This window comes from Trichogramma pretiosum, unplaced genomic scaffold (genome assembly GCF_000599845.2).
Source record: "Trichogramma pretiosum strain Unisexual culture from Peru unplaced genomic scaffold, Tpre_2.0 scaffold100, whole genome shotgun sequence".
Lineage (NCBI taxonomy): Eukaryota > Metazoa > Arthropoda > Insecta > Hymenoptera > Trichogrammatidae > Trichogramma > Trichogramma pretiosum.
Window position 1 is genome coordinate 58768 of NW_019640801.1, and position 27839 is coordinate 86606.

Genomic DNA, 27839 nt, shown 5'->3' on the forward strand with positions numbered 1-27839 from the left:
GACCAAGTTTAATAACCGTTGCTTCGATAGAGAGCAGCGAGACTTTTGAGGTAAAAGGATTGAAACGGGGATTTAAATGAGTTTTAACCTGCTCGTGTTATTGTAAATTAAAAATATGCAAACGAACCGAGATCGATTGCGTAAAAACAAAAGTTTGCCTAAATTACGCGAAATTTGGCAAATAATAACTTTCCAAACTTTGCTTATTTGCGCCACGAGACTTCAATAAATCTTCTTAACGGCGAGCCTCGTGGGTCTTAATTTGAGAGACAGGGAAAATGGCGATTTCATCCCTCGATCAAGATTTTTCGTCGCTTCGACACGCTTCGGATTAAAAAATCTTGACCGAAAAAATAGGCAAGGGCATTCAGTCGAGATGATTAATTAAAAATGTATGTATTAGTTCAACCACTAGAATACATGATTAGGAGGAAGACGAATAGGGTCGCAACTGTACAACAATGAATGAAAATGGCCGATACGAGTTGGGAAGCCAATCTCCGAGGCGAGCTACGGCATTGCATATACAACTACGAACTCCACAATACAACTACGAGTCGGCGGTGGCTGATCAATCCTCTCAGTTGCCGATGTGGTGTAAATCTCAAGCTCAGTATTGTATTTAGTCGCGAGAGCCCAACCTCGCTCCCGACTTATATATTTATACAACTGAAGAGATATTTCTTTTATACTCTCTTTACGCTGAGTGATAATGCACAGCTATTGTTTGGCTTTTCGACTTGGCGTGTTTTCTACAAATAAAAAAACTTTTTTTGACATTCGCTGGATTGTTTTATTCTACTATTCTTACGAGACAAAATCTGCATTCATGATGAATGCAGAAAATGTTAAACTTGAAAAAAATATAAATAAAATAAATATTTTAAACATTAAATTTTTTTGAAGTATGATAATTTTTTGACCATAAGTCTTAAAAATATATGTCCTAGCCTTGGCAAATAGCTGGGAACAAAACATGAATTTTCTTATTAATTCATCATAAGTGAATGGGGTTTTTCTTTTTCATACTCACAATTTTAAAGCGATTCTCCATCTATTGTCTATTAACAAAGAATATAAATTAAAATTTAATCAGAAAAATTATTTCCAATAAATCGATTAATCATATTGCAAATTTTGCACAGTTGGCCGATAAATTAATTACTAAAAGCGTGCGAGTTTGTCTGGTTTTATTTTTTAATAGTATAAATATAATGTCGTGGTATATAAAAATATGCAGACCTCTTCTCGTCTTCAAACATTTTCTCTGAATTTAATTTCCGACTTTCAACTTGATTGGTTCAAGTTAAAAAAAATCGATAAACATTGTTATCTCGCTCGACCCTGTTCCGATGAAGTCTCTTGGAGGGTCGTTTTTTAAATGGAATACCAAATTAAACTTTCATTGTGTCGACTGTACAAATGGGTGTACAAGTTTAGGTGTGCAAAATAGACGAGTTTCATAAATAGTCTTACAGAAAGCAACAGCAGCTATATTCCACATTCTTGGCGTCACGTGGGATTTGGGATATAGCTTGTACAGACAAACCCGACTATCTATATATACGGATGTTTGTCATTCCCAATCACCGGCAATTCAAACGGTAGCAACAGCTCACGCCATCGGGCACGCGTAGGATAAATGCGATATCCTTTTCTTTCCTCTACATATGCTGCATACCTTGCCTTTGCGTTTATCCATTTCCAGACTGACTATAGAGTTTCAAACGAACTTTAAAAAAGTAATTTCTTTTAACCTTCAACTTTTATAATTCATCGTAAAAATAATTGATTTTAATTTTTCGAATTAACGTTATCAATGCTTCATCAATTGATTCTAGTTATGCCGAAAAACTCAAAAAAATTTACGGAAATGTGAATCTTCAAATAGGCTAATTTACCTTGGGAAGCTTTGCAATTTAGTGTTCGCCCATAACTTTGCGAAAAGAAAAATTTATGTTTATGTATGTATTTACTTTGACTTTCTATGCATTTTAGATGAAACAGCAGTTGAAAAACACGCCCGTAGACTTGCAATATGCATATTGCATGAGCTTTTGAAACGGAGCAGCTAATTTTTTACGAGCTCGCTACCTTGGAAGATTTATCTAATTTTTCACTTGAGCGTAAATCGCGCATGAATATGTAATTTATGTGCACATGAAATCCTCCGCGCATTCGGTGAATAAAGCATTTCGCTCGATCACTCGGAGTTATTAAAAAGAAGTAAATACGCTCATCGAGACACAAAAAAAGCAAACATCATTATTTTTTACTGGTGGCTTTTGCCAAGTCTCTTACTTGATACGGGTCAGACTTTTTTTCTTTTTGGGAGACCAATAAATTCTTTGGAACTCTCGCAGCAATACGTAGGCCAAAGTAGCAGCTGCATAGTATACAGAGTAATACTGTCGCATTCTCTCCATCCTTTCTCTCTCTCTTTCTCTCTCTCTGTTCCTCGATTCGCAACCCTCGGGACTGCCCGGCTGACTGATCGCGTTCCATTGATTAGGATTCCAATTATTGGCTCAAATTGGTTATTCTCTTGCTTCGCTCTCTTTTACTTTGTACTCTTTTTTCCATCAAGATGGGTCTTTCTTTCTCCCTCTATCCCTCTCTATAATCCTCGATGGCTTGCAGTGGAGTATTCCTATTTTTTCCACTCGGTCGAATCTATCGTTTTCAGGTATGTGCATGTATGTAGAGTACACTGCAGTGTGCACATACTCAATGACAAAAGGTTAAATTTCAAATTTGGTTCTATGTTTTTTAGTTTGCACTCATTCAGAGTGGAGTGCAAAAAAATTTTTGTTAGATGGCACGCATCGGCTAGTATAAAGAGATTTTCTATTTCCATTTTAGGACTTTTTGAAGCTTCAATTTTTTCGAATACTGCAGAAATTTGCGCGCTTCAACTTTCAGTACAGTAAATAAAAGTTTTTTATATTCGGTTGTACACGCTTGCATAAAAATAATTTTCTCTTTTTCTCTGTTACTAATTTGTTGCATCGAATTGTAACGCTTCAATAATTAACGAGCCTTTCCTATCCTCTTACTTCCTTTTTCTCGCCACTCCCCGCCCCCTTCTATGAATACGTACATAAAATTATTATTTTACCTGCAACACCGTAAAGCCTTGTTCTGTTTTCTTACTTCTTTCTTTTTTACGTTATACCAAAAGCGGTATCTACCCTTACCGATAGCTATTGATGTATTGAGTAAACACGCTGACATATATGTTTGCACGCATCAAGTAAATTTGAAGGATCGTTGTAAAACCACCAAAAAAGTACATTTTTAAAGATTTTTTTCATAAAAAGAAGAAGATGCACGCAATTTCGCATAATCTTTATTAGAAAATGTGAATTTAGTATAATTGAGTATATTGCCTTGTTGTAAACAATACATTGCAATTAGAGTTTATACGTTTATAAGGCACGTATTGAACCTTGACTTTTGGATGGTGGCTTGAAAATAGGCGATGGATTTACCTTAACCGTGAAGAGGAACGGGCGGACCAAAACAGAGAGAGAGACTCGGCCTAAACTAGCAATCCTTTATACAAAACTATTAAATAAGCAATAAACTTTGTTGGAGAAGGTATTCCATCTCGGCTTGCTAATTGCAACAATAGCAAGGCTGCAACAGCAGCAGCATGAGCATCAAAGACCAATTCACGGAGCTTGAAGCAATTGTATCATCGTCGGAGGTTACAAGTCCATCGTAGCATGTGCGCACAAACCTCGAAATTACGAAATACCCCTTCTCTTTCATTTTCGCATCTCTCTCTCTCTCTCTCTCTCTCTCTCGTTACGTGTGGTCTGCTTGCGACGTATTAATTGCTTCGACTTTGATGCGTTTTCTGACACTGCGCGTCTTCTCCTTTTCTCTCATAATAATCTACTTACACCAACGTGCTTAACCTACCGAAAAATTTATTTTAATTGTTTTACTTCCACACGCGTGCGCTTACGACTCGACTCTCTGTGCTTTTTGGAATTGTCCATTTTTGCGTCCAGAGCGTGTAATTAGACTTACTTTCGGTATCTCGTCTACGAGTCAAAAAAAAGTACTGGTCGTTTATTACTCCGCACGAACGACGTACTTGGGAAAAAAGTGTGCGCTAGTGCCTCACTGACAAAGAAGCTTTTTATTTCTTTGCCTTGAATTGCATTTGGAATATAACGCTGACTCTGCTGCTGCAAACAGAAGACACTATATTCCGTACGTTCGTCCGCAAGCGTCGCAAAACCTGATAAGCTTTCAATTTTCTCACGACTCGTGATGCCACTCCTTGATGTTAGAAATCAATCTAACCGTTTAGGTTATTAAACTTGATATTTCCCTTGATTTACTTTCGACAGGCATCAGCAACAAAAGCAGCGCAGCATTTTCCAATCATTCGACGATGAAAAGACATTTCTCGCACGAGCATTTTTTCCAACTCACGGTGCAGGAACAGCTCAATTCTCTTAACTAAAATTATATAAAAATATATGTGAGAAAAAAATCGATGATGTGCTCCCATGCAAGCTCGAATGAAAAGTCGTAGCTTTCTTTAATTAATGACAAACACGTCAAGTGCGATTCACAAGTTTTTACAGATCTCTATGTCTCTCTTGATATATATTTCTATATATATCTTTTTATATACACATCACAAAAATTTCATCACGAGTGACTGTCTAATCGAGCAAATGATTTTTTAATCTATCAAACATAAAGACCGTGGCGCCGTGGGAAAACTTTTTTATTTTAGTTCGATTACTGATCGGCAGAAAATTTGCTTGGAGGGAACTTACAATTTGTTTTAATGAAAAGTCCACTGATCTGAGAAAATCGAACGATTCGTGAAAAATTTTATTTTAATTAGAAAAAAGTAATATAAAAAGCCTCCGGTTATGTAAAATGTCATGCTTTCAGGAAGAGTCTAATCCTTTTTAATTAAAGAAAATTCAAACCACGCTTCCTTTTCACTTGGGCATTTTAATTCGTCTTATAGCTTTAATATTAATGCTTTGCAAGAGTATTTAAATCATACATACGCGCCAATAACATCATTGGTAATTGCGTGCATCAAAGCTTTTGAGTTTGTATACGCACGAATTATACGGAAACGTAGTTTTGAGCCACCCGCATGCGCGTTTATCTATTTTGAATTATTTTTCCTTCGATATCGTGCAACTACATGTACTTTAGCGCGGGTGGCAATCATCCTATACTCCAATACATTTTTTGCCTCGTAATAAAATCAAAGCTATCAATCAATGTCACGTTTGATCATGCGAGAGACTTCACTGCGATCAATACGCCGTAACTTCGCAACCTGCAATACAAGAAAAACTGATGAAACTTTTGTTTTATTGACTGTAATGAATTGAATGCGTTATTGTGCTGGTTAGGTTCAGGAACCCTACTACATGTGCGCTCTTTGACGAGTTAAATGACCATCATGTATCATGCAAATAATCGTACTTGTAGCGTTTGCTCGTTACAGTTTGAAATTTGAATTATTATTATTATAGTTCAACTTCAAGTTTAATTTCTCTAAATGTAAATCACAAACCATTAGCACATTTTGTTAGAAATATAAATATTACAATATTCAATCAGTAGGTAGGACATTTTTTAGACTGAAATAAAATGTATACTATTGTACGGGGTTACGTAAAAAAATGAGATACAATTAGGTGAGTGGTAACCATAAACAAGAATTGGAAGAAAAACAAGTGTGTACCTTGTTCAGCATTTGGCAATGAAGTTTTTCACGGAAAGAAGCTACTCTCATCGAGCCAAGAAAGCGAAAATATAGCCACTCTTTTTCTCTTTTTCTCTTCGTATAGAGCTTTGAAACTCAATTAAAAACAAAGTTGCAGCCCGACAGCGATAGTAAGCAACTAAAACATTCCTAGAACTAAGAAACGCTGAGCTCGAACTTTCCAAATCGAAGTCGCGCTCACTATCTTCATCCACACTCGCGTTTGCAATTACAACGGAGCCAAAAAAGCTTAGGTTTTTTTCCTCTGGTATCCATCTATCTCGTCAACGTACGTGTAATAATAAGGAAGCTCGAATTTCATCGACACCACTCGGTCGTAAAGAAACGTAAAAGCTCAATCGCAATGATGTATATTTATAAGTGTGTGGTCAGAAAAATCGTATCAGGAAAAAATAGCGCGCACAAAACAAACAAAACAACGAGGGAAATGATCATTGGAGTAGATAGTACACGAAGAAGCAGGAGAAAAGACGAAGAGGAGGAGAAAAGTAATTTCGCGTCGCGGCGAAATCAGTTTCGCTGGACGCTATCTGTAAATTGCCGGAAACCAACCCTTCGAAGCTTCCAGTACCACTGCCAGACGTAAAGGCCGCTCGAGCAAGAGCGCACGCAGCGCCGTAGCAATGGCACTAGTAGTTATGGTAAAAGTACTGGTAGTCGTCGCCGAAGCAATAATAGTAATATTAGTTTTACTAGTATATAGTTGTATTTCAACAGTACCAGATCGAGAGAAAAGGATTTTTCTCGTAAAAGTTTTTTGCGCGAGCTACCGCCACGACCTCTGAGGCTGGAACTCGCTTACCCTGCTAGAGCCGAAAAAACCTCGAGAGTATCTCGCAGAAAATTCCGCTGGACTTGCTTTTCTCTTCGCTTTTTCTATCACTTCTTGTTCATCTTGGGTTTACACCATACTTTTTCTTCATGCCTCATCGAAACTTTCATTTCCTCTCTTGGAAATCTCTTACACAGGCAGACGAAAGTAAGAAGAAAGAACGAGAAAAGCAGGCTAGGTAATATCGACGCATTTTCATTCGCATGGAAATATGATTTTTCGTCTACAACTTATTTTCACATTATATTGAATTTATCTATTTTTCTCAAAGCTACAAATTTATTGAATTTTCGTCTATACTCAGTAGCTTTAGAACACCGATAAGGTATACGAGTCGATCCCTCGCATTGTATTAAGAATTCTCGAGGAATAAAAAACGTCACATTTTATTGTACCAAAGCTAAATTGTCCCGGGAGAAGTTTGCTATGAATTTCACTCTTACTCTTGTTTTTCTTTTTTTTTCATATCAATACGTAACTTTTTGAATATTCTTTCTCAATCCCTCAAGCTTACACAAGCGTATAGGTGTATGGTAGCAGTACTCGCTTATTCATAGCGTAGATGTGTATGCGTTAGCTCTGCTGCTACAGCTGCCTCGAGGGTGCGAGGAGCAGCGTCTCGTCAAGGACTTGCTGAAGTAGACGCGCCCCTCTTCTGCCCTCGCTTTCCTACGCTCACATCCGCATAAGACACACACACACACACAGCTCTGAAGGGTGGTGTAGAAACATCGAGGCAATTTGACTCGGCTCTACATATGCTAGTGTGCCGGGAGCACTAGTTGACAATTCGATCGCGTTCGCGCTCGCGCTACAGCATTATATATATACTGCTTTTTTCTGCCTTTCTCTCGAGTATAATACGAGATAGCCGATGAACAGCAGCGGATCTTGATGTACAGTTTTTCCTCCTTCTGGAAATGGATGCTCCTAGGAAAAATTGAATCTTATAAATAATACGCGCCTCCTTGATTCTGCCTTCTTTTGTGTGCTTTTTTTTCAAAGCAACGCGAGAACAGGCTTCAAAAATGTTCCAAACGCATTTCTAACAAGTACTAAAGTAGCACTTTTGCATTATCATTGGGTTAAAAGTATTTGAACAGCATATATTGTTTATTAAGTGCAGTTGTTGAATCACGTTAAACGTGTCTTGCAGCATAAGTGTATTTACTATCTTACTGTCTTGGGCAACTTTGAGCATAGCTTTGAGAAATTTTAAGCCACTGTGTAATCCTTTACTAAGCTTTTAACTCATAATGAATGGTAAACATCATCTTCAATTTTCGCTCATTCGACAAATTTTTTATTTAATTGCAAAAACGTTAATCTGTATAAAAAATTTTATTGAAAACATTGAATAGCAAACTATAATTTGTAACGGTAGTAAGAAATTAATACCCAATTCAACAAATGTACCTGTCGACATCTAACGCTGTTGAGGTAGAAAGTGAAAAAGCTTGACAAAAAAAAAAAAAAATGAAAAAACACAATGCGCACGCNAAAAAAAAAAAAAAAAAAAAAAATGAAAAAACACAATGCGCACGCGTCAGTTGAGAAAAGTGAGCTCATAAGCTCGAAGAATACTGCTAGCGCTAATCCCGCGTGCAAGCATTTTTTTACGTGTAAAGCTACCGCATAAGCTGGCTTTTATATACTTTTTTTTCTCTAAATATTATTTCGCCGACTGAGGAAAAACTTTGGAATATATAAGAAAACGCTGCTGCTACTACTGCCTCAAAAGAAAGTTTTGTTAAAAGAAATGAAAACTTTTCATAACGAAAGAAAGTCAAGTCAAAACTGCACGCAATAATATAAAAAAGAATGAAAAAGAATTAACACGGAAAAAAGTTATCCTCGTCGTAAAGGACTTATATCTCTGCATTCATCACTATATTACATTTAAGTATATACGAAGAAAAAACGCAATATTCTTACTGCACTTTGCAAGGTTATGCGCTTCTGCTTTTTTAAGACGAGAAAAAAGCAAATCTCGAATCAAGTTCCCGAGAACAATAAAAGCAGATGTACCTGAAGAATTCGCATCGTTGACTTTAATTATTTTAAAACTTTGACAAATGTAGATTTTAAATGCGATCCTCGGTAGAGCAGCCATGCTTGGAAGCAGAACACAATACAGCGAGCATACGACTTATTTAAAGAGCGACGCAAACAAAACAATACTGGTGGAACACACGTCAACCGATAATAATCCATGATAACTTTCGTATGGTACAACTAATCCTAACGCGAAAATCCCTGTACATACATCTGCTGCCACAGTGTGGTACACTAGCTAGCTAGCCTCATCAAAACCTCCCTGTCTCTGTCTGTGCTTTGACATTCTATTCCCTCGGTTGCTTGCTCATTGCATGCTGTTACACACGCCTCAGCGTACCTGTACAATATTGCTGTATAGAGCCAGGTGCGCAGATGAGTGCACGTATAAAAGCGAATAAACAAGACGAATTCGCGGAGAAAGAAAATTAAAGCGAGTGATTAGAGTTGGACAAGGTAGAGGAAAGTAAAAAAGTTTTTTCGCGCACGCCACGAGCCTTCGTGTATAATAGTGTACACGTTCGCGACATGCATTACATGACATGCAGAGCGAGGGTCGCTGCACGCGCACGACCAGTGCCAGTAATAATAATAAAAGTAATAAAATAGAGGAATGATCCCCGCTCGCATACACATTCGCCCGCGCGTACACAATCGTAGATGTCTAGCATCGATACGCGCCTCCACGTTTATGTGTGTACGCGCGCGTTTGTATTATACATATAAATCGGTCCGCGCCATCTCGTAAGCACACATGCACACTCATACGTGTATATATATAGCTCTATTATGTGCACGCGTGCCGAGTTTCGTATGCATAGGGAGGCGGCGTTGTAAAACGAAAATTCGCGCGTGTGATGACTATAAGAGCACCCCTCATAGCCTCGCTCTCCTGTACATGCAATATGAGTTCGATATTCGTCCTTTTTTTCAGTTTTGTTAACGCGCCGCGTGACTCGATGCAGCGCCACATTACATTATGCAACCCGGCCCACGCTGAGCCTCGTCCGAACATAATTAATCTGCCTTCCGACGGAAAAAATGAAGATGAACGTTTGACCAGATATTCATGATTATACTTTTTGCCATAAAAAGTAGTAAAACTACGCTAAGTAAGCTAAAGTGCTGAACTGCATGATATTGTTCTGTGTGGCGTTTGCTCTTGGCTTGCAGCGGTACACATGTATAGTGGATGCAAAAGCACCAAAGGAGAATGGGGCTAATGCCCTCAAGTGCACTTTTTCTTCATTGGACAAGAGAGTTTATTTTATTTTGTTTTACTTATACTTTTTCTCTGCTTAAATTGTACACTAAAAGAAAATTTACAAAAAAAGAAATATACTGGCTCTTAATTACATTTATAATTTGCTATAAAAGAATTGTTGAACTCGCTAAATTTTTATGAGATGATGTCTAATTTTAAAAAAATTACGCGAATTATAAAGTTAAATCGTATGTAAAATTATCAACCTTAAATTTTGCCATAAATAACTTTTACTTATTTCATGAAATTAAATAATTCTGCATATCAAACTTTATTTTAAAACTAATATTTATTCGCATATGAATATAAAGTACATTAATCGGAAACATTATTGTACTATTATTTATAAAACAGTGTTCAAAAATTCACAAGCAATCAGTAAATAAATGAGAACATAGTGTACATATTACCATAGTAGTATTTTCGCAAAACGATGATGATGTACTTTTCAATAAAGTTCTATCTCGTTGTAACTTTAATTTGGCTTCTCAATGAGTATTTAATTTGATTTCACAAAATTGTCATGTTTTCTTATCGTAATTTGATTATAAATCGTTATCGTAATTTCAGCCTCTGGCACTGCAGCAATGTATTAACTCATCCACGATATTAAGCTCAATTTACAAAGTACATTGCAAAAGACAGTATAATTTTCTTATAAATCACTGCAGCCTCCAGTGGCCGCGCGTGTGTGTCGTGCGCCTGTGTGAGCAGGAGCCATTTTCCTAAAACCGCGCCTAACATCGACGTTACAATTACGTGATTAATTATTCGAGACTCGGCTGGATCATGCAAGTGTAGGACGTAGTGGCCGACAGGAGTAGAGCAGGACGCAAGCAGAGCCGTAGTTGATAGATGACGTTCTGTTGTGCTCGACGGCAATTCTTCATTTTGCAAATATCGCGTAACCGCTCTTGCGCACGCGCGTAAATTGGAATCGACACGCAGACTAGAGTAGTTTACCCGAGCGCATATACGACGCGTACATATACGCTAGCACTACGAGATGGCAATATATTCCGTCGAAGCACGTTTTTTTCGTCTTTGTATAGAATCGTTTAATAATCGAAATACGGCCTGTGTTATAGTGGCAAACTACTCTAAATGCAAATGCCTGACTAATCGAAGGAATTGACGTGCTTTGATAGCGGAAATTTAGTCGAGATTGAATCCATCGTTATAACTATAATCGGCCCGATGTTCATTCAAAATTAATCGCTGACTTGTCGAATAACGCCAACTCTTTGCTTCACACGAGTCTACGAGCCGAATCAGAAATTAGCAATACTCGACAATCACGCTAAGCGTCATTAAGCAGGAGATATATACGATCCTAAATTAGATCGGAATATTTCGTAATATTTGTACACAAATGATATATGAATGAACTACTGTATACGACTAGAAATCCGTAAAATACGCTAAAAGAATTTCAGGCTGATCGTACCCTCTTCACCCTTTTCATTGTCTTTTTTGTTTTCTTCTCCTACTTTTCCTCTTCACTCTACCTGTTCTCAATAAACAAGCTCGAGAGGCAAAAAATAAACCATCAGCGAGATAAAAAAAGTGCTTTGCAGTATGTGTGACAAAAAAGGCCTTGTTTCGCGCGGTAGCAAGCCAGAGAGTGCAGCTAGGAAATTGACAGGATTGGCCATTTTTAGCTCTCACGCGCGTGTTTTTTCGGGTTCGGGTTTATTCGAGCAAAAACGAGAATTGCACCGAGAGCCGCTATGTATATGCGATAACGTGCGCGAGTGTTGTTTGTGATAGCGAGCCCCAAGTTCGATCAAAAAGTGACAGAGAGGGGAAAAAAAGAGGAAACTGTTGGCTGAGGTACGTGAGGGTTTCACAAAACCTTAGTTGACGATTTAGAGAAATACCGTGCCTGCGGCTCTCATTTTTTCCTCGGCAACGTTCAGTTTTTTTTCTCAACTTGAAGGCGATGCATAACTGTCTTTAGAATTTTCAAGAAAATGAATATTAATGATTCTGCGCTATAAACTTTTCTCAATTAACAATAAATGAGGAATACGACTTTTTGATTTAATATCGCTAATATATCTTGTTTATAAATATTATCTGACCACATTCTTACCATTATTATGTACATGATTCATTGAGGAGCATAAAACTCGTGTAAACAAAATTTCCATATTAAATCTTCTATCTCACTCTCTTTTTCTGTTCGACCTTAGGCACGAGCACATTTTCGCGAGAAAAACATTTAATTACTTCAGTATACAAACTAAAAAGTAAAGACTTTAAATCATCATCCACCCCTGGCGTCTCAAAGAAATGAAAACGTCCATGGAAAAAATGAAAGAGAGGAAAAAGTACGAAACAGAGATTTCTACCTGCACTTTACATTACACCACCCTATCACTACGTGTTCACCCCCTATTCATTGAATGCTGAGAATATTTTTCATTAGTAGAAAAAAATTTCCCAGCACAAAGTACGTACACGAGTAAACACGTTCATACATTTGTAATATTGTACTATGCTATTTCTTATAAAGAAATTTTACGCGAATTCCAACAAATTTGACAAGTTTTCTTTTCCGATGCATCAAGCCTGATTTCGAACTGAATTATGTCACCAATCAATTTTCATTGCAGAAAAAAAATTATTTGCTATACAGTGCAAAGATTGTTAGAGGCACTATTTGACATGGTATTTACTTTAAAATCACCCATTAGAGGACTTCCACCGACGTACTTTGTCCGCTATTGAGAGGCGAATAAAAAACGAAAATAAAACTAATAATATCAAAATTAAAAATATTTTTATTATTTGTCATGATATTTCATCAAACAAGTGGCTTATAAAATCTCTGTAAACTTTAGTAAGTCCGTTAAAATGATTGAAATGTACGAAAAAAGTGTCGGCTATTGAGAGGTGTTTGTATTCGTTAATAACAGGTGTTAATCCCATAAGAAGTAATGTATTTGGCAAAGATCACAAGATTTTTTCGCTATTGAAAGGTATCTCCTATTAAAAGGTGTCCACAATGAAAAGTTTTTGTATATTTAGAGACAAGGTTTGCATAAAAGTATTATATATGATTATTATCTTTTACGAGATGAATATTTACAATAATTTACATACTTTTTTACGTGAACATTATGATTTTCTGCAATACTTTCTACATTTGTGCATTAAACTTACCCCTCAATGTTACAATCTGTCATTCACGTCACAGAAAAGTGGACATTGAATGCAGAAAATGAAAAAAAAAACACTTTAACGACGTTACAATTCGATTGTAACGTTATAGACGTGTATAAATCATTTGTTAAAATTTAATAGAATTTTTGAAAGCTAAATGTACCTACCCTTTCACTCAACATTTGCAACGACGTTGCCATTGGTACAAAATATCATTACATCAGAGTCTGCAAACGCGTCAAAACAATTCAAAGTAATAACGAATTGTGCTCAGGTGATATATCTATAATATAAACTTGTACAACGCAAAGCGATGAGAACTAAATGACTAAAATGAAGCAAGAAATTACACTTACTCTTGAGGATGAAGTTTGTTGCCTAACTCGGATTCTCGATTTCTGAGATTAATTGAATTTCACGAAAAAAACTCGCTAGAATTTCTGCAATCGAACTTGACGATCTCCGGTAGAAAATCAAGGTTCCATTTCGTGAATTATGAGCTGATAATTTATTTTTCATTGAAGCTTTAATTGATCCTTAATATTTTGTTGTAGTGTATCGTTCGAGTAATTATAATGAGTGCCCGGAAATAAATGCTACATTTTCCGTACGTTCATCGTCTACAATTATCCTTTCTATAGAGTATCTTTCTCTTCTCATCAGCACTTCCAACCTTGAAAAAAATCCTATCTCGATAGCAATTTATTCATCAGCTGATGTAGTAAGGTTTTCAGTATTTTCTTACGACTATTTTTCTCTTTTTCAATCATCGCCACAAAATGCTTTCTTGTTCCGTTACTAAAATGAATAGTTGTGCTAGTTCTAACACTTTTGTAGTCAAATTTGACGGTTTTTGAAATGCGTTATACGTTACAGTCCCTTAATAGCATTAAAAATCCAATGTATATATATACATCTCTGATAAAGGTCTATTCGCTCATGAAAATTCCATAGACTCGTGAAACTTTTTCTGTAATGCTGAACGTGCAAGCAGATCTTCACTGCTTCTTTTTCTTTTTTCTTTGTAAAAGTCAGTGATCCAAAATTAATATGCAATGCGCTAGTATGTCTTCTGTGTATATATGCACCCTCGCTTGCACACACACACACACACACACACACACACACACACACACACACACACACATTTATAGGAAAGTACTCGTTGTCGCGCTGCTCAACCCAGTTTCAAAAGAGGATACCCTATAGAACTGATTCGAGTGAACGAGGATGGATTTCTCGAGGGGAAAGTACTCTCTTTTTCTTTTTTTTTCTGGTAGAAGTTGCTTGGCAGAACAGTTTTTTAGATCGTACCGGTCGAGTAGAGTTTCGCTTTTGTTTCGCTTGCCTATGTATTTAGGTGCACTGCTCCATTACAACATGCTGTACGTGCAAGTGATATTGTGCATATGTACCAGTTAAAAGTCGCTCGCGATGGAATGTATACACCTGGGTGAACTGGATGTGTATTGGGCAGAAATTTTATGTCATGTACAAAAATCAAATGTTTGTCTGAAGTTTCCTCTTGTCAAATGTCGAGTGCACTTTTCATTTGATATGTGTATATCATTAAGTGACACTTTAATCCATCGTTCTTAACAATTGACTGTGCAAATAAAAAAAACACTCTTACTCATTTAAGACGAGCAACAAAAATTGTTAACGAGTAATTACCTTTAAGTTCGCTGCAAGCTCTTCAATTATGTGGGTTAAGCAGACAAGTGCAAAGAAGCTGTGCATCACACACAAAGAGGCATCAAACCAGAGCGCAAAAAGACGATCTTCCTTTTTCTCTCTTTCTCTCTCTCTCTCTCTCTCGTTCTCGTAAAAAAAGATAAAGAAGCTTGGTTTCGAGTGGGAGGAAAAGGGGGAAGGGGCAACTTGAGTGAGATAAGTCGATTATCTGTGCAGCGGGAGAGCGCCAAAAGTAAAGCGAGGAAGAAGAAGACGCTACCGCGCGCGTGATTTAACGCTGTATAGCTCGCTCCACCAAGCTTGCCCTCTATATTCGCTCCTTATACTTATGTCTCTTCGGCTTGCAAGCCAAAGTGGCGCGCGGGGAACGACGAGCTTCCTTTCTTTCTCGATAATCCTTTGGACCATTTTCTTCTCGTTTCATGAGACTTTGAATGACTCGCATGTATATAGGAGCGTGCGCATCATGCGCCTTATGTTACTTCAACCCTCGAAAACCTTTGCTCTCGACCTTTGCGCCACTAACGCCTTTTCATCTTATTATATCCGCTGCCAGCTGCTTTTTAGGATAATACGTAGCAGGGATTATTGAATTTTTATATCTGATGCTTGTCGTTCTCTCTTCTGTTCTTTTATAATTACTGCCAACCTCACTCGTAATAAACATCTTCAGTAGGCGAACAAAAATGTGCACTCGGATGATTGTCTTGAATATTTCATTAAAAATATTTAACGAATAATCATTAAAAATTGCACTCTTGATTGAACTCGTATAAATGCTGATATCTTGAAAAAAGTACAACAAAATTCGTCGTTCTAACCGCACATAGCCGTTAGAAAGCACAGTATAAAGCGTTGGAGCTTGCAAGCTCCGAGTTCGTTAATCACCGCTCGCGATGCTCTCGCACACACACCAGAATCAACTTTCTAATACCATTACTGACTCATCCATTCATCACCGTTTTCTCTCATACCTTCCATTCTCCTTCCACACTTGTTCTTCTACATTACAAATACCTTCTCTTTTTTTCATTGCAATTCCAGTGCACCGCTCGCAATTTCAGCGGGAACCAAACAACAACAACAACAACAAGAGCAGCAGCAGAACTAGAAACTGCTACATGAATATATCTATGTCTCTTGATACGTATTATATAATATACCACAGAGTGCAATCTAAAATTGCTTTTTCACTAGTTCTTTAGTGTTGGACAAGCTTATAGGTGTGCACAGCATCCTTGGTACGCTTATGGTCGTTGTTATTAGCGTTCGACGACGTAGTAGAAATACGACAAACTTTTCGATGCGTGAAATTTGCTCGTGCTAGCGTGCAGATATACAGCGTCTAAATAAAAGTTCAACTAGTACACCACTGCATGATTACTACGCAAAGTTGACTTGTTTTAATCCACTAGCAGCGTGTTTATGTACATTTACATGCCGTGTGTCCATTTTTCTTTCGTTACTTATATTGCAATAATATGCTAATAAATACCCCGCTTTTTGATTAGATACGTACATCTGATAATTACACTCGCTAGGGGTTTACTTTTCCAAAGTAATCATCGATAACGTTATTACAAAAATAAATTAGATATATTTTTCCCATACGCTATACAATCTCCTATGCAATCCCATACGCTCATTTCTCGAATGGAAATTTTTATTTTGAAATTTAATCAATGCGTGCGGGACAAGGTGTACCCGTTGAATGAAATTAAATTAAAAATTTAGTCGATGGTGTACACCACAATATTTACTTTAAAGCTTCGAATATTTTTTTCCACCCGTAATTTCTTTGACTTCCAAATGAAACTTCTGATAAAATGTATAAAGCTCGCTTACAAGCAAACAAAATAATGTATCTATTTACGATTCAATAATATTTTTTTTGACATTCAAATTGAATTCAAATACACATAAATTTGTATTTTATTTTTTCGAAACCTTCTATTAAGTTAATAAAGTTTGCCTTTCCTTCAAACTATTTACCATATGTGTTTATATAAAAGAAGTAAAATATCGATCTAAACTTCTCGTTAGTACAGTTCTAGAATTAAATGCCCAAAAAGCCTCTTTCATCGTTAATTTCTTTGTATTCTGCGTCAGAATCGTCACGTTGTTGCACTCTCAACCCGTGTTATGTATATACTTTACGAATTAATTGTATTTGCGTGTAGCGAGGCGAACACTGCCTGTTTCGTCCCATTATTGGGGATTTTATTTGTTCGCTCGCTCGCTCGCTCGCTCGTACTTGTTGGAAATGTTAACAATTGGGCATTGATTAAAACGCTGATTAATTTGTAGCAACGATAGTGTTATCACCATTTATTTTCCGATACATTGTGGACTCGGCTCGCGAACTACGGAAACGAATAAAAATAGTCGCATAATTGAATGGGTTGCGAGCTTAAACGCGTCGATTCAATTTTACAAAAGTCCCCTGTTTAGCATCAAGTATTTAAGAGAAAAGAAAAAAGAGCCGGAAAAAAGTCGCTTAATTCAATTGTAAGGAAAGAATGCAAACGGCTTTGGTTTCGCCAGAACTTTGTAACTCGATCGATCGAGGGCAAAGCGTGAAGTAAAATAATGCGTCATTTAGTGAATCTCCAACTCCAAGTCTGCCTGTTATATATAAAGTCGAGTAGCCAATAAGTTAATATTATTAGCTAGCAATGATTCTTTCCGATAGCGGTGAAACTTTTTTTGTCGCAATTCGTGCGTTAAATACTCGAGCTTTTATTCCTCGTGCTAAAAAAGCTCCGATAATCGTCAATCTTGAAATAGCTATTACTTGGAGCAGCTTTCTTAAAGCAGAGAGAAGAGACAAAGAAAAGAAGTTGGCCCCGGATGATGTCTGCGGTCTAAGTACGCGTCGTTACCGTAAACTCGCATTAAGAGTAGCCGGTCGCATAGCTCAATACAGCGTAGACTGTTGTTTTCGACAGTCTATACGGCTATCTAAAGCTCCAGCAGCATATCCTTTGAATTAAAAAGACTTTGTGCGCGTTTATACATGTATATAAAAAAAAGCTTTGGGAAAGTGCAACTCGTTAGCCTTTTTACTCGGTAGCCTTGCTAATAGGCTTGGCGTAGATGCTGCAGCAGTTGGTCGATCGGATGTTATCCGCGCATGCTGAACTAGTTGCACTAGCTTTGGAACGATCAGTGCCATTCGGATATACGTTAGCATAGGAGGCAGCAGCATCGCACGCCGTCATATTACCTTTCGGAGCGTTGAAGATTACGCGCATGTATATAGGATATGTTCGAAGCTTGAGCTTAGCTGGCTAAGCGTAAACTCCTGTAGCCTTGTATGACGGGGGGAAACAAGCAGCGCCTTCGCATATACATGTATATGTGCTGCCTGTTTATACAATCTCCTTGAGCATCTCTTCTCGTATATATGCTCTGCAGCCCTGGAGATGTATGCTATCAGCGAGCCTATCATATTACTCGGATATTAGTTCTGCCATGTAACTAGATTGTTTTTCGAACTGTTTGGCTTGCATCTTTCAAAGTGATAAGGAAGAAAGGAACCCCTACGGTGTGCCCTGTATATCGAGTTTTTCAGTTTGAATTAAATCGTGGACAAGTTCATTTCAAAAATTCATCTAGTCGATAATGGATCGCGCATAAAGCACAAAATATTAATGGCTCGATAAAATTGTTGGCTCGTCAAGTCGATGGAAAACGCTCGACAGAAAACTATTTTTTAAGACTCCACGGCTACTTCATTGCCACGAAAAATTGAAAATGCAAAGCATAGAGCATCTCGCATAAATTTGAAATTATCGTCGTCACGTACGCTCGTTGCTGCCGCCTCTGCTACTCGTCCAAGAGAAAATAAAAGCTTGATAGCACCCACACGACTGAACCTCCGACGACTGAAAGCGCTATCCCATATATTAATTTTTAAATTCTGCGTATAAAAAGCATAACCTATAACTTTTTCCTCTTCAGGCTGAACTTGGACGGAGCGAACTCGTATAATCTTGCAAGAACTCTATCGCTTTCTACCTCATCATCTCTTCCGTATAGCTGTCTCGCGTGTATAGATATATAGCATTTTTTTTCTCTCATCGCGCCCGTCGCTGTCGAGGCCTTCATTAAATGCACCGTGCATCCTCCTTCTCGTCTCATCCACACCATTCGCTTGTGAAACGAGAAATTCTTATGCGCTTCGAATATTATACGTGCCCTTATATAACGTTTCTCCCCCGTTGTCCCAGCCCCCTTTACTCATTGCTCGTACTTTAATTTATGCTGGATCTCGGTATTTTTTCTTTTTGCGCTCCTTCACGCACACTCGTGTCATCGATCTTTTTTCGGGCTTTATTGAAAGATTCGAGTGGCGCAGCGCGAAACCGCTTGAAATGCGACAATGCGACGATATAGATTTACCGGGGTACTTGATTTGCATGATAGATGGTTGCTGCTATAGCAGGCCTAATAGCTGCGCTAGATCCGCACCTATATACATCGATGACATGTATATGGATAGTATTCGAGGCAGAAATGCTTATATTAGCGGGAACTGTAGTGCCATTTTTATTCGTCATCATTTACATGGATTTTCGCTCGTAACTCTTCTTAAAAAAATCTGAACTTAACGAGTTGGCAAAGTTCCGATGAAAGCCTAATTGCTCGGATTTATCTGTACAACTTTTGACGAGAAAAGAAAAAAGAAAAGTAGTCGGCAAGACGCGCGAAGCCTGCAATTTTTTCAAAACTTGCGCTCGCGTTCTAATGCAGCGGTGATCAAACTGTAAGAAAATTATGCCCACGCACGCGCGAGACTATTGAAAAAAACTTTTAATGCAAATCTGACTTGACGGGCTCGGTGCAGGTTGAAATAAACTTATCCGTCTTCTTGGAACTATCGCGGCGCGGCTGTCTAGTGGCGGAAACTTTTGCGAGTCAATAAATACAGTTTATGTACGGCTCGTTGCGACAGGGTCGACGTAAAGCGAACAGAGCCGTCGAGAGAGCCATCAATCCATAATAATACTTTTTTTAGATTTTTCAAATTAATTTCAAACATTTTTAGGACTGACGTTATCGTCGTCGCTGCTGCTGCTGCTGGCGCTGCGACGAGAGAAACCGGCTCGCGAACGACTGCGAGCGAGCCATGAGAAAAAACGACTGAGCCATTCATACGAGCTGTGCATCGGGGGCAATTTCTGCACGTATATCGAAGCCAGTCGTTCGCGTGTTGGCTAACAGTTAGCTCGTGAGCTGGTTCGCTTGATGAAAGATTATCGCGTCGTTTCTTTTCAGCTGCACAAAGGGCTGGGGGTGGCAATAGCAAATCCCTCGATGTATTTATCATCGGCCTCGTAAAGAAGATACGTGGCTGCGAGCTGCGCTTGTGTATACGTATCTGCTACGTGTGGAACGCGCGGCGGCAGCCCTCTGCTGAGCGCTATCGCGCTATTCTTCACGTCGTTGATGTAATTACCTCGCGCGCAACCCAAGCTTCATTAGCTCGCGCTGCGGGTGCCGCTGACGCCACTATACGTACTGCGCGCTGCTACTTTATGGTTACCTTCTCTCCGTCAAATTAAGATCGGCTGCTGCCTCGAGCTACCGAGCTACACGAAGCTTTTTTTCTACCTGGCTCGCAAAAATCTTGCTCCGCATAATTTTCCCCTCGCTTGAATATTATGTACGTATTATTATACCTACACAATTTCCGGCGCGTGAAATTCTACCTTTTAAAGCGGAGTTAAATTATTAAAAAGGTATTACGCGTAATGTATTCAATAGAAAGAGGGAGCTAGAACTGCACTCGAAATTTTTTTCCTCTCGCTGCTAGATTACCATAGAGCAGAGCGAGCGAGAGTAGGCGCAAGGCAAAAAGCACAAAGCCAATTACCCATAATAGAAGAGGCCTTCGAGGAGGGGAGTCAACGGTCTGTAAGCGCGGCCACTGTCACTGACGCTTCTGAATGTGCGAGCGCGCGCGCGACGACAAAAAGCAACAACGGTGCCAGTGGCGCTAGTCGGAATGGAAGATTAGGGAAGGACGCTCGGCTAGCAACGTAGCGTAGCCAAGGCGATACCCAACGGACGCGTTAATTCAACGCTACGCTTTCGAGGTAAATACACTTTGCCCGACCCATCGCGTGGATCTGCGAGAGAGTTAGACCAGTGCTTGACTCACCATCGTGCACGTATAAATATGTGCTACATAATGTGTGTGTGCGCGCATTTGTCCGAGATAGAGAACCTTAATACCGGTATGACGCGCGACGGCCATGCGTATTTATGCAGCTTCTCTGATTTTCGCTGCGGTGGCCTGTAGGTCGCGCCCAACCTGTGCGTATATATATAGTAATCCCTCGTGCGATACAGCGCCAACTCGTTAACCTGCTACGTCCTCGACGCGTTGCCTACAGTATTATATGCGCTTCGAGCTTTCCTGATATGACTCGAGTGATATGTAATGGAGACGTGAGACATGTTTTGCCAACGCTGCTCGGTTCAAAGTTATATCTCATCTTGTCCCTGTTTTGTTCAAAATTTTAAAGCTTTCACGTCGTTTCAATTTTTAAACTTCGGCATTGTTAAGTCTATTTATATAAATGCGTTAATTAAATGAATACGTACCTTCAATCGATTTTAATTTTCATTGAGATCCTTTTAATCGACAATAGTATATTACATGCCTAGGCAGCGAAAAATTGGAAAGCCTCAGAGCACATGTTTATTAGCCTAGGCACGTAATGCATACTATCATGACGCCATTTCTTACTCGTGATTTGTTTAAAAATTGAATTCAACAGTTCTTAATTCTTAAAAAAAAAAATTTTTATTTTAAAAGCTTTATTGAATGTACTCGAGAGAACGATGATCCTTAAAATTATTTTGTTTGAAATGTAATGACGAAAGATTATTAGAGTAATGATGAAAAAAATGGATAAAATCTAAAAATCCTTTGATACCAGGAAAATAATAATATTTATCAAGCACTAGCTGAGCAAACTGGAAAGAATGAGCTTTAGAATTGTCTGACAAAGGAAACACATCTCGATGTTTTAATTAAAAGTAGCGATAGCTTAGAAGGCATCGACAAGATCTCTTCTCCGAGTCCGAACTTAACTACCAAATTAATTTACTCCTCCAAGGTCTCACGCTTCTCTCCGTGCACTTTCATCTCTCCTTTCTCTTTGGTCGTTCGTTTCTCGACACGGGACATGCAAATATACTTGCTTCTCTCGCTCTAGCTCGTTGTTATTAAGATCGAGTCACAGTGTCGTCTTTCGGTAGGATTAATTAATACTAAAGGCTTTCTTTCGTCGTTTCAGTCTGATTCATCGAGACACGAGACCCGAGCCAGCAATACGATGCTCCACACTCAAGGGCGCAACGAGACTGCCCAAGGCACCTGACCATCGTAGCGAAGCCAGGTTGAGGATAGATCCAAAGGTACTGGTCTTCGTGGAAACGCTCTACTCGAGATTGGGTAGGGAGATTGCAGAGCTGCTCGTCTACAATCGTATCAAGTGAGTATTACGATTTTTCTGCTTTTTTGTTTTATACTCAATCTCTTGTATAATTTGATAAGGAATGATTATCGGACTATAAAAACCGCCACCGCATGCTGTTACTGCATGAATTCTGACATTACATATGTAATATATTTCCATTGATTTTTTTGATCGTATACACGCGGGCTTGATTCGCATTTCAATCGAACTTACTCGCCTGGCATGTGTGATGTGACGTTCGACTTACTCCTTTCTCCCGGAGACAGCAATGCTTGGCTTGGAAATATTTTCGACATTTCCGCTTGCACTTGAAATTGCGTACTGAAATATTCCGAGCCTTCACACGATTGCTCTAACAAATACAGAGACTGTCAAGTTATCACTTGATTGTTCGCGTATTCACACGACATGTAAAGCCTATTTTCTTCCCCTTTGGTCTAAATTTATCAAATCTAATCGCGGTTCCATAACCTTGGTAAAACTTGTAAGCATGCCTCTCCATTTGTTAAGACGGTCTCTATGAATGCATATACAATAGGGTGGTTCGCTTTTGCAAAAATGTTCAAAATCGCGTATACGTCATGGCGATTCTGAAAGTTCAAGTCTTTACGAAAAGAAAGCCGGGTTCAGAACCTAAAAAAAGTGTCGGGAACATGTGTCGATCGATTTTTGAAGTTTAAAAACGTAGTCCAAAATAGGAGCAAAATCGGTCAACCATTCAATTTATTTCAAACTGTGATTCGAGAGTAAAAATAATATCGACAATACCTTTTCTTACGTATTTTTGTCTGCAGAATCGAATGCCGTAGTCAGTTTTGCTCTACGACTTCGTTTTTATCGATAAAAATGTACTTTTTTGATTTTTTTTTCGCTTAAAAATCCAAAAATCGACTTTGCAACGTTTAAAAATGAACAGAAAAAATCTTCGAACATTTTTGACACTACCAAAATTTAGGATTTTTTATGACGAATCCAACGGTATAAATTAGTATATACTTTAAAATTATTTTCATTCATAAAAATGCAAATTTTCGATTTTTTTTGGCTGAATTTGACGAAAAATCTCGAAAACGAGATGTTTTCGAAAAAAAATCGTTTTTTTCTAAAACGATGTTTTAGGACCAAAATCACAACGTCATTCAATTTTACAGCAAAAAATACAAAAAAAATGTTGCAGCGGGATTTTTTAAGAGCACTCTCTCTCAAAAAGGGCTCGTTTTCGAGATTTTTCGTCAAATTCAGCCAAAAAAAATCGAAAATTTGCATTTTTATGAATGAAAATAATTTTAAAGTATACACTAATTTATACGGTTGGATTCGTCATAAAAAATCCTAAATTTTGGTAGTGTCAAAAATGTTCGAAGATTTTTTCTGTTCATTTTTAAACGTTGCAAAGTCGATTTTTGGATTTTTAAGCGAAAAAAAAATCAAAAAAGTACATTTTTATCGATGAAAACGAAGTCGTAGAGAAAAACTGACTACGGCATTCGATTCTACAGACAAAAATACGTAAGAAAATGTATTGTCGATATCATTTTTACTCTCGAAACACAGTTTGAAATTGAATGGTTGACCGATTTTGCTCCTATTTTGGACCACGTTTTTAAACTTCAAAAATCGATCGACACCGGTTCCCGACACTTTTTTTAGGTTCTGAACCCGGCTTTCTTTTCGTAAAGACTTGAATTTCAGAATCGCCATGACGTATACGCGATTTTGAACATTTTTGCAAAAGCGAACCACCCTAATATACAATCAATCCCTACCTTTTTCTCATGATGAAATTGTGTATACATGTCGTGCGCATGGCAGCATCAAAATGACTCCTTCCTCTCTGTCGCTCTACGCACACGAAGCCTTTTTTAACGATAGCAAAAGCCGCGCATGCGATCGAAACACTAATTACGATTAGTTGCGCGTGATTTGTGTGTGCATAGGGAGAAAGAGAGAGAGAGAGAGAGAGAGAAAGAGACCATTATAACGTATCCTACTTGAATAATTTTCAAAATTAGTCTATGCTACTGGCGTCGCTAATCAAACTCTAATGACGTGCAACGTTATCACGGGCAATGTCTCTTTCATTTTTGATTTATTTTTAATTCTCTCGATGCTCAATAGCACCTATCTCGACAAAGTTTAATATAACGTGATCGTCAACTGGCGAACTGATATACGCTTTAACATACATTTATAATGCACAGCTACTGCAGCTTCTTCTGCTGCCAATGTGAGTGTGTGTTTAAAATAAGATATAGAAATTTATGAGTTAGCTGTGAAAGAGAAAATATATAAATGTTTTTTTAACTTAAGACACTAGCTTAAGTAGACTTTTACGCTCTTGAATAAACGATATTTGATAGTTTTGACGCAAACCTGACTCTTATTGTCCAACGTTAAGCAGAGAGATTTTACCAAACATACGCATACAACATTTGCAGGAGAAAAGAAACGTAACGATCAAGTCGAATCAATTTATTTTTGTACGTCGTCGCACTAGATTTCGATACGAAGTCGCGCGACAACGCTTAAAACTCGTTGCCGGATTAGGACGCAGCACGCGCCCCGCCTGGTAATTGAAAAAGAGCTTTCGAGCGTATTCCCATTTCGCAGGGCTATTATACTTTGCGCCCACATTATCGAGCGTCGAAATTTCGAGTTTATACGTGCCCGAATAACTTGCCGGCTCGGGAACTTGCAGTCGATCTACTCGATTTGGAGCTTTTGATGTGGTAGATAGTCTTCTTAGTAGTACGTAAGCTAGTATACGTATAGGAGGCCGACTACTATAACGGCTACGTGTTATACTTAGGAGGCTATACTGCGTCAGACTATTGTGATGGCTTGAGTGGCTTAACGGATTTGTATTGCAAAATCCAAAGAGGCCGGGCATTTTGATGTACATAATATATATAAAAGCTTAAACTCCACGCTAACTTTACACGGCGCGCTGGCGTTTTTGCAGTTTATCTCGGTTACGCGACAGAGATTATGTGCCACTGACATTATTATAGAAAACTTCGTTGATCAAACTTGGAGGATCCTCCGGTAAATTCTCGCTCGCCCGGAGTATCTCAAGTCATTTTTGTGAGTTCAGCATCCAAGCGAGCTGAAAGTAACTAATAAACTCGAAACTCGATTATTTCAGTCACGGAAGTGCGGCGCGCGCGAGCACTGCTAGAATATCGTTAATTAAAACGAAAAAGCTCGCATTTTTAGTTATTCTTCCCTTTTTATGAGCCACTTCTACGTTTAAGATGTGCAAACGTTTCTTATACTTCGTAAAAACAAACGCAGCACAGGATGATAATATGTGTTACTTATGCGTACGCATGTGTAGTTGCACAAACGAAGCTTGCGACGAGCATTCCATAACTTTCGTCCCTGTTTAGATGTTGCGCTTGTAGCAGTCACGCGACATTAACTTTGAAATGCTGCATATATTTAACGGTACGGCAGCAAAATCAGGATATGCATTATACTGTTCACGAAGATTACCAAGTGCCTAGAACTGCACCGACTTCAAACGCCATATCACCCGAGTCCTGACGCATTATATGTCACCAAATGCTCGACACGCCAAATGCTTACATATAATCAGTGCATTTCTAGCTGGAGAATATGTTCGAAATTGACACTTTGTACACTACTCTAAGTTTCATGAGATTTTAACGACGCGTTTGTACTGGCAAATTTTATTAATGCTCAAAGCAAATTCAAATGTCAAATATTTTTCCTTACGTATGGGAAAAAATTACTTTTAAACTTTTTTTAACCTCATCTCAATATGTTAGAAAATAAATAATACGAGACACTCGTGCAAATAATATTACTATTTAAACTAGAAACCAACATGGAAGGAAAATCAAAGAACGACACCTCAATCCTTCATCTCTCATTTCACTTAAAAAGCACGTTTTGTATGATGTACAAATACACAATGGCACAACAGCGACCAAGACTACAAAGCTTAAATAATTTAGCGCGATTAAAGCTTCAAGTTTTAAGTAGAATAAGTCACGCTGTGGTGAAACATAATAAACGAGTCAGCTTTTAATGATTCTCATAAATAGGAATTTTCATTCTAGCATACCGTCAAAAAGTTTTCTGACTTGGCTAAAATATATTTAATAGTTTTTGGATTCTGTGTGCACTACGCGCATAAGCAAAATTGGGCCCGCGGACCTGTAATTTTATTTTCCTACTAAAAACAACTTTATAATCGCTAAAGTTGTGAAATAATTTGCGAAAAGCAAGATACAATCTCGCAGCCACGAGAGTGGTTCAAAGTGAAAATTCCCCTTTTTCAATGATAAAAATATGCAAATACCTAAGAAAGAGAGCACAACGAGTTCCAGCGGAGTAACTCGCTCTTTCTGTATGCCAGAGAGCGTACACATAACTTTGTTTCAAACATGATTTCGTTCCGTGCAAAGAAGGAATATATTCAACTGATTAAATTATAAAAAAAATGAGATATTAAGTATTCCTTTGTGAATAAATTCATTAAAGTTGTCACATATTGAATGTAAAAGGGATTATATTTAGAATGATAACAATATATTGGCAGTATATTGCAAATGCTAATATATTGCCGCGTACATCGTTAATCGTTTGGATTGATTATTTTACGTTGATACAACTAATATGTAGAACTTTTTACGAGTCAAATAAAGTACTTGAAAAAAGGCTGCCACTCGACTTTTCCGGACTGATAATATAACGCTTTGTCCCACCTTATACAGCTGCTATATGACACGTGGATGTATAATACACATGTATCATGCATTTCATTAGAAAGGAGAAAATAGCGAGAATATATATACGTAGGGCATTATACCGCTGCGGTAGTCGATGCAAGCGAGGGAATAACAAACCTAATATATAACGCGCAGATCCGTTGAATATTTGGGCTGCGATAGAAACGCATGCGCCTCTGCATGGAGTATTTGTGCGCTCGTATACACACAGGGATGCAGAAATCGTGCGACGCGAATGCGTGAAACGGCAGGACTCGCAGCATTATAGAAAGCCAAATAATATACATGTCACGCAAGCCGAATGTAATGAGGCTTGCTTCGAGTTGGCCGCACACAGACAGAGCCGTAGTCGAGCTTTCGGGCAAGAACACACGCTGCACATTCGCACGCGTAATGCGGCGCGCAACACGTTCGCTCGTGTAGTTGCGCTATCAGACCGTGATCTTTCGCTCCTCGTCTGTACACTGCAAATGCGCATATATATACATAAGGTTTGCGCTCGTCGAGACAGTAGCTGCTGCTCACAACTAGCTGGAAATGTGAAACAGCGCCACGAGTCGCGGCGCTGCATACATTACATCGATCGTCGTTTTACGCAGGCAATTTCGTAATCGATAATCGTCGCGGATCCTTGCACCGAACGTATTATTATGCGCTCGATAATACAGCGAACCGCGCCAAAATCGCCCTGGCAATATAAGCTGTCGCTTTGAGCTTAAATATCTACTGCTCGTGCGCAAGTATAAATTATGCCACGGTCCTTAATGAGCCGCTGATCTTTTTAACTCGTTCGCCG

The 27839-nt window shown here is 38.4% G+C and overlaps 1 protein-coding gene across 1 annotated transcript in view; it reads left to right on the plus strand.

Annotated features, from left to right (window-relative positions):
- The window catches only part of LOC106650650 (bifunctional heparan sulfate N-deacetylase/N-sulfotransferase), an 84429-nt gene that overhangs the window by 26779 nt on the left and 29811 nt on the right, over positions 1 to 27839 (plus strand). Inside the window, exon 3 of the mRNA XM_014368793.2 lies at positions 22104 to 22301. Within this exon, the coding sequence (XP_014224279.1) occupies positions 22104 to 22301 (198 nt within the window). The remainder of the gene's footprint in view (positions 1 to 22103; positions 22302 to 27839) is intronic.